The following is a 13,596-nucleotide window of genomic DNA, read 5'->3' as shown; positions in this document are numbered from 1 at the left end:
GGATATAGTTGCTATAAAGCTCTTAAGAGTCTACTGTGGATGTAGGCTTCATGTTACTTGAATTGAGGAAGGAAGTCATTTGCACCAGGATGCCAGGTAATTTGGTATAACAGCTTTCCAAATAGCAATCAGAAGAGCAGAAGGTGTCTACCTTCAATTTCCTATTTAAACATTCTTCAACACCATTACTGTTCACTCAGATCTGTATTGTGTTATTTCCAGCCACAAGTGTGTTCTTTATTTCACTTAATCTTGTTATTAGTAATATCCAAGATAACACATCCTAAGGAGCTGAATTGGTTCTATGTAAACTCATTCACTATTCTACTGCATCTGCTTCAGTTTGCTTCATGTTCCTTGCTTCCATGAGCTTTTCATATAGCATCACCAGCTTAAATAAATAAATAAATAAATAAATAAAAGTCAGTCCTATTGAGATGAAAGCGGTATTTATGTTTTTCTCTTCCTGTCTCCTTCCCCAGGAAAGGTGGCAATTAAAAAAGAAGACTTATGTAACTATACAGGGAAAGAGAACTGGTTTATGCTTCAACCTGTTGATTCTAATTCAGAGGTTCAGGTAATTATTAAATTGCACATCTATATTTTTTCAAAAATTAAATATAGATAAGTATATGTAATGGTAGAAGATTTTATTCAACTGTGACAGACGGGCTAGCATCTGTGTAATTCTTATGAGTCAGTTTTGTCTTTCAGCTTGATTAAAAAGTAATGCATATTCGATATTTCTAAGTTGGCTGTATTGTTATTCATGATACTCTTAAAAACTGGTAAAAGCAGCAGCTGTTTGGGAAATGTCTAACAGTATTTTGATGCCAAAAATGTTCGGTGCAAGAAGAGCCATGCGCTTGAGAAAGGTGAATGATTTAGGAAACTGTGGAGTCATTTTTTTTAATTCAGTTTTGTGTTACAAGCTGAAATGATTATGTAACATGAAATGGTAACATCTCCAAAATGGGAGTTACTTGTTGTGCTGTGCTCATACATTTATTTTATTTTGAAATACTTCCCACATAACAACTTTCCACAATACTTTCTTGCAACAAGTAAGTTGTACTTCAGAGCTGAATTTTGTCTGTGTTTCAAGTATTCAGACAGGATTATACTAGTGATACTTTAAAGTTAGGTGACTCTAGAAGTTGTAGCTACTCTGTGTTTGGTTGAAGAAGAAAACAGAACAGTATTCTTGAGAATCTATTAGCCATGTTGCTAAGATAGCTACTGCAGTCTTTTTTTTTTTCCTTTTCTTTCGGATTTACCTAAACCTTGGATATCGTTTCTGGAATTCCCAAGAATTAAACTTGCTGACTCCTACAAAGTAAAAATAAAGTAGGGGTGGAGGAGATAGAGGATTTACAGATCAGTCATTCCATAATACCACCTTACTTGTAATAAACTTAGGACTTCTAGGATCACAAAGCAGTCTTATCACAGAAGGTGTAGACCCATCTTCCAGTGTGGTACCATAGCTCTGTACTAACACTGGTAATCTGAAGTGGAGGTGATTAAAAGTTCAGCAAAGTAAAAGTACTATATGCTTGAGTTCAAACATGGTCTTGGTTTATAAAATAAACTCAACTATCCATTTGTTTGTTTTAACTTATTTTTGCACAAGTTTTTTTTTTTCCACTCTGTTTTGCTGTCTTTTCCTTCCCAAAGTAGAGATCACAGATACTGCTAAATGAGTTGATATTGCTGTCAGCTGCCTTACTGTTGTTTTAATCAACCTTATCAAGATGATTTTTTGCTATGCTATACAGCTTTTGCTGATGCATGAAAGTATGCCACTTAAGCTGCCTTGCTGAACAACCTGAACTAAATAACGTGGTCCAGTTGTATTAAACTGACAAATAAACAACTGTATATTGTCACAGAATGATTTGGGTTGAAAGGGACCTTAAAGGTCATCCAGTTTCCAACCCCTTGCCATGGACAGGAATGCCTCCCACCAGCCCAGGTTGCCCAAAGCCCCATCCAGCCTGGCTTTAAGCACAGGGACAGGGCATCCACAGCTTCTCCGGGTAATCTGTGGTAACTGTTCTAGTAGATATAACTGCATCTGGTGTAGTTATACTGGTGTAAAAATGTTGTAGACCAGATATTACAGATATAGTAATATAAAGAGACAGATACAAAGAGGGAGCTCTTTATAGCAAAGTTAACCTCAAGCTAAAATTTGTTCTTTTAACAAAGTTGTACATTATTTCTTCACTTTGTATGTGGGGAGGGAGGCAGCCTTTCCATGGCCATTGAAAGTGTATTAAAAATGACTTCTCTTTAATTTTTAGTAAGCATCTGTTGTTTTATGTTCTTAGCTTTTTTTTTTTGTCTTTGGTGGTTTTGCTGCTGGTAACAATAATATGAATGGATATTAATTTTGTTAAAACTTCCTGTTTTGTCCATTAGTTCTTGCGTATAAAAAATATATGTGAATGAGGGAATGCTAAGCAAATCAAGTATTTGAAAAGCTGTGTGGAGCAGCATGTGTTCAGCTGCAGCTGGTGCAAACTTCTTAGCAAAACCCAAATAATGCTTTAAATTTTCTAAAATGCATGTTTGCCTTGTTTTGTTTTGTTGGTCTTCATATAGCTGGTTTGAAATGAGGTCATATTGTTAAACATGCCCTCAATCTGTTCCATTACTTGTAATGAGAGTGAAAAATCTTGTAAAGATTTGATCTATGTTTGTAAAATATGTAAGGTCAAAATCTTTCACACACTTCTAAGGTTTTTGAAGATAACTTTGTTTGCTGTTTTCTTTCTTAACATTGATAGGTTTTACAATTACTGTACTACTGTACTTTCAGTAGACTCCCCTGGCCTTCCTGTAGAATGCATAGGTTTGTTTGGAAAAATGGAGATTGAGCTTCAGTCCAGCATGTGGATTCATAATGGCTCAGATCTGTAAACTTAGGAAAGAAGGAATGTCGAGGTAGAGTAAACCTCGGGATGATCCGAGTGGAATAGATTTTTTTAGGACTACAGAGCTGTGGGCCAGTGTACAATGCTCAGAGTGGAAGGCCGCAAGATGTGGCGCATTGCAGAAACAGGGCATATGTTTGCTCTGACTTAAAATGAGAAAGCTGGAAAGAAGCCAACTGGAAGCTGACAGAACCTGTATCTGGTAGGTAGAGAGGTTTGTGTAGTAGGTTCACAGAATTAACTATTGCCTATCATGCTAAATGTGGGACTGGCACATAATTTGTGGAGTATTTCGGAGCACTTTTACTTGGCGTGTGTTGTGAGGACTTCAGTTTACTAAAGATGATCTGAGTGGATAACCTGGGCTGTGTTAGTGAACTTTTGTTCAGCTTTTTTTTTTTTTTTTTCTCCTTTCATACAAAAGCTCTCTAGCTTCTGGCATAGAAAATTTCTTTTGAGATGTTAGTGTAATTTGCATGACATAAAGATGATTTTCGTATTCCTACAAATTCAGCAATTCATTTGTGATGTTTTTCCTTTTCCATAGAGTTAGGGGAAGTGGAAAGAGTAGGACAGAGTTCAAGAGAAATACTGCAATCTAGAGTTTCTGATATTGAGTGAGGAATTGGAGAATAACTCCTAGCATTTCTAACATTACTAACTTGGAATGTGAGTTACTGAGAATGTGTGGGTTAAATATAGTTGTAGCCTACCTTTTAGACAATAAAAGCATGCATTTCCATCCCTTAAATTTAAAGGAGAGAAGTTTTTATGAAGGAAAAACAACACTGTCAAAAAACATTTTGTGGTACACTTAAAACAGTAGTGTGATCCCGTATGTGAAATGTGGGCATAGCGCGTGACTGTCTTTTGACATATGTATTTAAAGTACATTTGCCAGCCCAGTTTCCACTTAAGAGCTTTAGAAAACTTTAATTTAGTATAGATACTTGTAATATTTTGTAATGTGGAAATGATCTAAATATTAAAAAGAAAAAAACAACTGTGCAAATCAAGTGTTTTTGTGGTTCTGAATTTTAGAAACAACTAACAGCTCTATCTTCCTCTAGGCAGTATCAGGAAAGGTAAGTGTCAATCTATTTGTAAAATTAAAATGGAACCACTTTGCCTTTATACAACACAGAGATTGACAGGTGAAAAGCCCATTTCGTGCCTTTTTGTGTGCTTCTTATTGTATAAGAATCGATCATTTGTCTGCATTTCAGTCTAAAACAAATCTGTATAACCCCACTTAAAACCCAGTTGCATACTATGTTGAAAGCTCTGATATAAATCTGCAGATCAGCTAATTTAGCAAACCATCATGCTGCTCTCTGTAGACAAAACAAAAATGTACTTGATATTCTACATACTCGTCAGGGAAGTAATCACATAGATACAGCCATTTTACTGTAGCTGTTGTGGTGCTGACTTTTGAAGCAACTACAGTTACAAATAATGTTTCCAAGAGTATAAAACTTTCTATTATATTTCTACTTTGTGCAAAACACTTGATTTGTGAGTTGTTTTTGTTCTTGTGTTTTGGCCTTTGGCTTTTTTTTGTTTGTTTTTAAAGAAGAGCACAGTAGACACTTAAGGCATTCACGAGGTCTGTGCACTAGTAGTCAGGCTAGTTGTTACCATAAATACTAACAAGGTTGCCTTTTTGCTTGTCATTCAAAAACTTTGCTGTGTAAGGCTGTTGGTGAGCTTCTCAGTATACTGTTTTTATCCGATAAATCTATTTTTGTAATTGAGGTCTCTGCTTGACAAATATTTTCTTAATGTACCTGTGTTCCAACGCATGTAGTAAGTTTTCAAAACACTTGGCAGGAATCCCAAAATAGTTACGTTTAAGACTTCCTTTTAAAAGAAACTTCACTTCTCCTCCCATGTGACGTACAGAGAGAAATACAGCCTTTGCCCCAGGGGATTTACAATAATAACACTTCAGTTTTATGTCAAAACATACGTGCTTTAGAAATGTGTGCAAGGTCAGCTAGGGGTTTTATTTCCATTTTAGTATTGTAGCAGCAAAACTGTAATTAAAATTATAGCTTGCTTCCTTCAAAATACTTCAAAACTATCTTTCAGATCACTTCTCTGACTCTTGCCAAATTCATTGTTCTGTTGAACAGGAATCGTGATCATGGACAGACCACAGTCTTCTGATGTTAGCAAGTGGTTGAATCCCAGGTGTACTAAGGAGATCATGGTACACAGGAAAGACTGTGTCATGGTCTTACCTCATGGATGTGAAAGCCAGCACAAACACTCAAGCAGTAAAAGGAGTAGCAATATTGTCAAGGCAGCAGATGTTTGGAGCAAGGTTTATAGTACCAAATTTTGATCGTACTAAGAAAGGTGTATATTAATCCATATTGTGCCATTATTTGTGTTTTTTGTTTTTTGTTTTTTGTTTTTTTTAATACATCTTCGTAACTGCCAAACATCACCTGACATCTCAGAAGAAGAAAAGGAGAAAACCAGCTTAAAGCTGCGCTGGAATTTGCTAGGATTTCTAGAGGATAGCCTGACTGGACTGTATTTCACAGATGTATACTAAAGATTACTGGCTGTGGCTAACATATTACTATTGGTAATTACTATTACCAGCTACTGGTCTACTTTTCTAAATATACCTGGCTGCTTGATTCTAAGGTCACTTTAGAACTTTTACCCGAAATGCTTTTAAATCTACCCTTCGTTAGTTCAGGGGTTCATCCCGTGCGTGGGGCAAAAAAGCTGAGAGGGACTTCTGCTCTTGGTACTTCCTCATGTGGGAAGAAATGTTTTTGTTTTTTTTGTATGTTAGATCTGTGGAGGCTTGACGCAATTTGTGTTCTGTCTGCTGTTGAGGATGGTAATGCATCTATTAATCATTGTATCTCTGAGTTCAAACATAGTCACAGGATATATGCTTTAGAATAGCTAAGTGTTTTGTTTTAAGTGATTTTTAACTATAAACCATGTTATTGTTCTAATTACTATTAAAATAAAGTCTTTTAAAACTATTGGTGTTTTTCTTCTCTTTTTTTTTTTTCAGGGAAAAGTTCACCTTGAATTAAAACTGAACGAGCTGATAACAGATAATGGATCTGTGTGCCAGCAACTAGTAGTACAGTAAGAAAATACATTAATCCTTAAATATTGAGTTGTCTCTTAAAGCATAATGTGATTTGTCCCTTCCAGTACTGAATGTCTGCATGTCCTGGTACCAGTAATGTCTTTCTTTTTTATGTGGCTTTTTTCTTGGAGCCTACCTTGTTGGGGGGAAAAGTAGTAGTATTTTGTTTTGGTATGTGAAAATCTACCTCTAGATTTGCTTCAGAATGACTTTCTCATGGTTAACCATGGTAAGCAGTATTTATAAAAAACAAAGTGACGGAGTTGCCTTTTTGGGGAAGCACAACATTGCCACATTTCAGTAAAATGTATTAGCAACAACTCAGACTTCTCACTATCAAACTTAATTTTGGACACAAAGTGTAAAGACATTACAGCATGCTAAAGAACATCATAGAAATAATATTTTTTTTGGTGTATGTGATTTCAAAATTGGTAGAGGATACCAGGCAACTGTTACCAATATTAAAGAAAAAGCACAAAATGACATATACTAGAAAACACTAACTAATCTGCAGTTTCATTGTTACTTTTAGAGCTGTGTTTAATAACTTCTGGAGTCTGAATGTAAAGGTTACAGACCTTTTTTCACAGAAAACTAAAATTCCACATGTAGTGATCATTCCATTTCTTGTTATTTGTCATTAAACAATACATTTAATGCTAGAAATTTGTAAGAAGCCAATACAAATGCAGCTATACAATGTTTTGATGCTCAAAAAGTATTTCTGATAAGGATATACTTTAAGATACTGGTCTCTCAAGAAACTAGTCCTCATTTTGGAAGAAGTCTGACAGCCTTCTGTGTTGCTTCTGGCAAGCTGGTTCCTGTAGTTGAAAAGTCTGGTGGAAACCAGGGACTGGCAGACACTGGGATCACCAGCATTTTTTTTCAGCTCTTCTTTGTGTTTTCAGCATAGGGAAGGTTCAAGGGAACAAGCTAGAATTTCAAAAAGCAGTTCTGCATTCTGTTAGTGCTTTAGAAAGAAACAAGACTTTTCTGCACTTGTCTCCTAACAGGCTGTGGGATAGGCCCTATGAAGACAAGGTACAGACAAGGGGGTTATAAAAACTATGGGATGGTTAAGATGAAAAAACTCAGAAGGTGGTCAGATTCTTTCTGATCTTGTTTTTCAGCATCGTTCATTAACTTATCTAATTATTCAGAGAGTGAGTTTAATTTATGTTGTTAAAGCTTCTCTGTCTGAGAATTCAGCATTAAAGAATGGTTGTATTGCGAAACTGTGAGGGGGAGGAAGTGGTGTGTGGTCTTCCGTTTGTCTCCGCGGCTTTGCACTCAGATCCGTTCTGGGGGCTGGGCAGACCATTGCACTGTCAAGTTTGCTAATGGCATTTTCATTATAAAGTTTAAGCCGTCTTCTTTCTGAATTACCGTCTAGGCTGAGATGAGTAATTTAGTTGGAGCAAGACCTAGCAAAATAATCCTTCACTCTTCTGTTACTTAGCATGAAAAGGGAAGCTAGTTAGGTAATGCAGCTCAGGCAGAGAAACTGGTAATGTTTAACAGCTATTGTAGGCTGATAGTTCAGTTAAGATGTGGAAACTTGTTGTATGTAGATGTTTATTTTTAACTTAAAGATAATTCTGAATGGTCTTTTACTTGTGTGGTAGGTGGCAGCTTGGAGTATCAAGATGTCTTGCTGCTTGTATTTTCGTATCCCTCCCGCTGCACAAGGCAGGACTAGAACAGCTTTCTCTTCATGGACCATTCACCACCAAAAAGCTAGCTGGAGTTTTATAAGCTGTTTTATTCCCAACTTAGCTTTGTTGTAGATGTCAAATTTGTTATTTAATTTTTGTATACCCATGCACTCTAAGTTAAACTAATTATTTTTTCATTTTGATTTTTGGTATGATGAAGAAAAGTTGTTTTAGAAAGTTACTCTTTTAGATTGCAGTTTTGAGTAGGAAGTGGGTTACTCACCATGCCCTCTCTTAGAATCCCTTTATGACGGAGATAAATGATCAAAAGGAAGCCAGGGCACTCTTGTGGTTGCTGTACTCACCCACTCACTGGCATATGGGAGAAGATTGTGCGTTAGACACTGCAGTGTTACATCAGCACTTTTGTTTGCATCTGAGATTATGAAATGAACAGGAGTTCCTGCAGCTAAAAAAAAAATAAATAAATTAGTATTTTGATAGTCTTAAGACAGCTTGCTTTATTTGAAATATATTGTACAGAAATATATTCTGGATGTACATATGAGAGAATTAAAAATAAATCTCTTGCTGGATGTAGTTTTACGGGAATGGATGTGAAAGCATTTTTAAGATGCTTGGTCTTAAAGAACTGGGAAGAACTTATAGAAAACAAAGGAGATTCTTTATTAGAACACATTAGCTTTTTAAAGGTCTGTTTATTTTCTAAATTTCAGAGGGTAAATAATTATACGTATATTTCATCAGGCACCAGGCCCTGAGAAGTTATTGTATTAGTAAGTCCTTTAACAAAGCTGAAAAATAGCAAGTAGCAGAGCTATGAGTTTGAATAAAAAAGAGGAGTCAGATAGATAGATAGATAGACATAGATATAATTCTGTTCCTACCTCTTGTTGCTCTGTCTAAATCTCTGAGCAAGTTATTGGCCAAAGGAAAATAAAAAACAAATAGCAGAAACAGTAATTCTTAAAGTATGGGCTATACTACGTGCTTTTTAGAGCCATGTTCTACTGCACTGAGAGGCTATTCATTTGGACATGTAATAAGATGGGGGAGCTTTAAACATTCACCAGTTATATATTTTTTTTGTTGAATAAGAGCATTCTAACTACTTGTGCTGGCTTCTTGCATAGGAAAATTTCTAATAGACTTCCACCATGTATTCCCTGGGAGTACAGAAGTTCTACAAAGATGAAAAATAGTTCAGCTCATGTTAAGATCATGTTAAGCACACAGACAGTAGCAAGTAATTAAAGGGCTGTGGTTCTGATCATTATCTGGAGTTCCATTGGTCACCCTTTTGTGGCTGAACCAAAGTGATTGGGTTAGACCTGACTAGAAGATGGATTCTTATTATTTTTGTTCTGTAGACATGTTTGTAGAAGCTTTTTTTATTTTTTTTATTTTTTTTGCTGGTCTTCTGAATGGGTTACATGATGATTTAAAAATGGAATGTGATTCCAGCAGGAAGCATTTTTTAAAAGCTAAGAGTATTGACAACTGATGAAGGTGTTAGCCTCTTACAACTAAGGTAGGAAGGAGGAAGGCTTAATTTTTCATGCTAGTATGTATACTAAAGCCTTTTCTGAACAAGAAGCTGTTGGGAAAGCAATGTGTCTTTAGAAAGGTAAGTGATACTACATATAGGGAAGGGATGGTCAGTTGTTGTACCAGGAATATCTCATTCTTTTTGTCTTCTACCTCCCCCACCTTCTAGTTTTTTGTGTGATTTTTATCCTTGGTAGGATCTTCCTTGATGTTATATAAGGGAAGAATGCTTGGGGAAGGATAAGTATTAATATCTTAGACTACAGTTTGCAGTATCAGCAAAGCTGTGGATAAGTCAACCAAAAAAAAATAATCCTTAAAAACTGGAAGTTTGCAGCCTTTGTTCAAGTAGACACAGCGATCTTATACAAGATACACAAGTGACTAATCTGGTCTTACTTGGTATCAGGGAGGAAAAACAAATGATGGCCAATTCTCTGAAGGTGGGAGTTTCAGAAGCCATCTAGGGCTTGTTAAAGTGTTCTAAAAACACGATGTTGACATGCATTCTTACCTGGATAAAGTCAAATTAAGACTTGAAATTGTCCCACATCAATGAAGTTGGCATATTGAAATAAAGGATAAAGTTCTCCTCATCTGGTGAAAGGCTGTTTTAGGGACTACTAAGTGTGGGCTAAAACCTAAATTTACACATTTTTGTGTTGATTGGAAACTTGCTGTTAAATGTCACGCGAATACACCCACAGACCATTTCTGAATTAAAATTTTGTTTTGTCTCTGGCTGTAGTTGTTTCCTTTTCTAATGTGTGAATGAGGAGGGGAAAAAGATAACGCAATAGATTACCTGCTGACTCAATGCGGGCTCTTTTTTCAAAACCACAATGGCATGTATAGTAGCACATTTCAAAAATACATGTTTGCAGCTCTCCTTTCTGGCAGTCTTTAGAAAAACAAGTTTGTGTGACCACTGTTTGCATATTTGTGCCTGCTGCAACAGATGGTGCTTGAATGCTTTTGTGCCAAACTAAGCTCTAGGATGGTAGTGCTTTCCTTCTCTGCGTTTAGGATGACTTCAACTCTGAAAGAAACAATATCATATGCTTACTTAGTTTCTGCACTTAGAGGACTTTAGTCAATTTGAATTGCAGAGGTACAGAGTTCCTCTTGTTATTGAGGGGATTTATTGAGGGCTGTTTCTCCCTTAAGGACTTCAGTCTTAAGAGCTGAATATGTACCAATTAGTGTCTGAAAGGCTTATATTTCCTGTAGAAAACTCCTCTTCCATACCAAACTACCAAGATTTGGAGCAAGAATTCATGTTAACTGAAAGATCTCTACATGATATTGTAACTGTCAGTCTCTGTTAGCTATTGCTTAGACTACATCTTGATGTAGTTTAAAGAATAAAATGAAAGGCTTTAATGTTCCTGTCTACTTTGTCAAACTAAGGGTTTCTGGCTTTCAAATGAAAATTGCTTGTGCCAGCCTAGCTGGCCAAAAGCATTTGTCAGTGCTGAAATGTTTGCCATATGTTGGAAAGATTTATTATGGTCATCAGAAGAGGAATGCATATTTACTGTTATTTTCTTACTTGATTGGTCAAAGTTGTCTTTTTCTGTCCTATAAGGTTGCAGTTCTAGCATGCTGGTGTCTGATTGTTTAGGAAAAGGTAGTATATACATGAGGTTTGCTAGCTGGTTCCTTAGGTAAGTAAAAGTGTTACGATATTTGCTAGCTGATAAGCTCATGGGGTTTGCACCTTTCTGTTTCTGTCGAGCCTACTCTGAGCTGCTTCAAATCTGAATGTGTTTGGATACTGTTTGTTTAGTAACTTTAAAAATACCTGCAATAATTCAGTCATCTGTATTCAGCCCCTAGGGAGTAAGAATCCAGGGTGGTCCTGCTGAGCTGGTGTAATGGCTTCCTACCCTTGGTGGCTGCTTGCCTTGCACCACCTTGTGAGGCTTGTGAGCTCTCTTGCATGACTGGGTTAATTTAGGTTGCTAACCTGACTGAAACTGTATCAAAACCCAAGTAGCTTTCTGTAAGATTAGCAAACGAACTCATCATTGGTGACAGGAGCAAGGCAGGAGTAAGAGAAGTACGAGGACCCTCCATTTTGGTGCAGTTTGGCTGACGTAACGGTACTGTCAAATACTGTGTCCAAAGCAGACTCGAGACTGTGACTGGCAAATGCAGGGATGGTTGTGACTGGCCAACTCAGGGTTGGAAGGAGAGGAGGTCAGATAAATTTGGAACAAATACCTGAGCCTGTTGGTTTGAAGAGCACAGGTTTGGGAATACTAGAAGTTGACAGGGGACTGGGGTGGAGTTTTGTTTCTTGAGCTGTTAAAACAGGGTAGGCTGTGTAAGCTAGCTAGATCTTGCTTACAACAGAGCTGGGACTTGGGCAGGAGGAGACAGGGGAAGTCTGGATCTGCCTGCCTACACAAGGAGACTGGCTGGAATATGAAATTAGCTTGAAGCGACAGATCTGCGTGATTAACGTGGAGATTCTAGTTCTGCTGCAGGGCTGTGCAGTTGTCAGAAAAATGTTTTCCAGCTTGCTGGAAATCCAAATGCAGGCCACATCGTGATCAGAGAAGGAGTTAGAAACTTTTTATGTAGTAAAAGCTGCTTTCTATAGCTGCCGAAGTCCATTTGCTAGAGCAATCCATGAGTTTGGTTAATGTGAGGCTGTATGAAGAGAAATTGTTGTTGTTGAAATAGTTGAATTCTGTCCAGATACATTTGACTTGAGCCACCTGATGTTGATTTCCTCTGAGAGTCAAGCTGAGGCGGACTTACTCAGTTTCAGGTGCGAGTACCATGAGGTATCTCTGGGAGCTACAACAATACTAAGTTTAGTATTACAAAATGCCTAATAGTTGGAAAGATTAAGTCCTAGTCCTAGATCAAGTATTGATCTCAAGTCAGCTACCTAAATGACTGGAGTCTAGACGGTTTAATTTTGTCACCACTCTTCTATGTCATGTATGTGTTGGAGGAGGAATCAATTAATGCTTAGGAAACAACTGGATGTTTCAAGAACCCATTTAAATGGTGGGCTTGTAATCAGTGTAGGATTCATTGTGATTCAAAAATTACTGAAATGCTGAAGGCCACATGCTTAAAAACTGGAAGAAAAATAACAAATGATTGTGTGGTGGCTCAGCACTAAATGTTCCCTGAACTGGCTTACACAAAGGGACTTGTTTGAGGAAAATAGCATCTGGTTTGTAATAGTGCATGCTCCAAAGAGGGTGGAGTTCTGAGACAGCACAGGAGTGTTAATATCTGTTATTTCCCAGCTTGGGAGGGAGTTTGCAACCCTTGCAGGTTTTCTAACTTTGTTTTCTTACATACAGAAGGCGTTTACTTAGCAGTATATAACTACTGTTGCTGCTATGCAACTTTCTTAAACTTCATTGGCTCTCAGCTGTGTTACAAACTATTGCACAACATAAAACTCCACGTAACAGTATTTAGAGCATGTATTTGATTATTTGTGTCAACTTAGAGCAGAAAAAAATGTTTAATTTCTTTGTAAGTTACCTAGATTCTGTTTTTTACTAAAACAGATTATGGCAAACAGAACCTACTTGTGTTGCTTCAGTTAAATTCTGGCCATATGTTATTTAAAAATAAATACTTAAAAAAGAGAGAGTGAATGTAACATTTGGATCTTCTCTGTGTCTTAACTGTTTATGAAATTTTGTAATCCATTAAATGTTTCTGGACTTAATAAATATTAAAATATGCATGACTGCACCATTTTGCTAGGAAGTTTGTTTCTGCTATAAGTTTACACACTGTTTTGCTTTACTTCTGTTGTTGCAGCTGTTTATAGTTAATACATTTGGGCAGCATCCGAAGGTTAACTGGCTTGCAGGCCCAGCTTTGCTGCTACTAGTGTTGCTGCCATGGTGATTCAGAAATTGCTAGCCTTCAGAAAGGATCTAGAACAAGTGTTTGTGTTCCCATGAACATTACTTTAAAATCATCCTGTCCCCTTTGCATCAGAAATGATGGACAGCATAGCTCTGTACTTATTAATCATCAGTTTACAGCTTGCTGTATGCTTTATATATATATATATATATATATAAATCTGTATGCTATATGCTATGTTTTTAAAAGGGCATTTTAACTGTGATCATATGCTACCGTGAAGAGAATTTGGATGTTACCTTTGGAACTATTTTTAAGGATAAACTGTTCTTTCCTTCTGTGGCTGAATAGCATGGAAGGAACCAAGACATGCTAGGGCTATACACTAATAGCTTTGGATGTTTAATTTTAAATAATATTTCAGGATATGACTGCATACTCAACTCAG

At 36.8% G+C, this 13,596-nt stretch overlaps 1 protein-coding gene across 2 annotated transcripts in view; it reads left to right on the top strand.

Annotated features, from left to right (window-relative positions):
* The window catches only part of RASA2 (RAS p21 protein activator 2), a 64,302-nt gene that overhangs the window by 25,240 nt on the left and 25,466 nt on the right, over positions 1 to 13,596 (top strand). For both annotated transcript variants that reach the window (XM_082766987.1, XM_082766988.1), the window contains exons 4-5: positions 483 to 577; positions 5,986 to 6,062. In XM_082766987.1, coding sequence (XP_082623113.1) covers positions 483 to 577; positions 5,986 to 6,062 — 172 coding nt within the window. The remainder of the gene's footprint in view (positions 1 to 482; positions 578 to 5,985; positions 6,063 to 13,596) is intronic.

Source organism: Aythya marila (assembly GCF_965140915.1).
Source record: "Aythya marila genome assembly, chromosome: 9".
NCBI classification, from domain to species: Eukaryota; Metazoa; Chordata; class Aves; order Anseriformes; family Anatidae; genus Aythya; species Aythya marila.
Note: the sequence above shows the minus strand (reverse complement) of the source record. Positions and strands in the feature narration are given on the sequence as shown.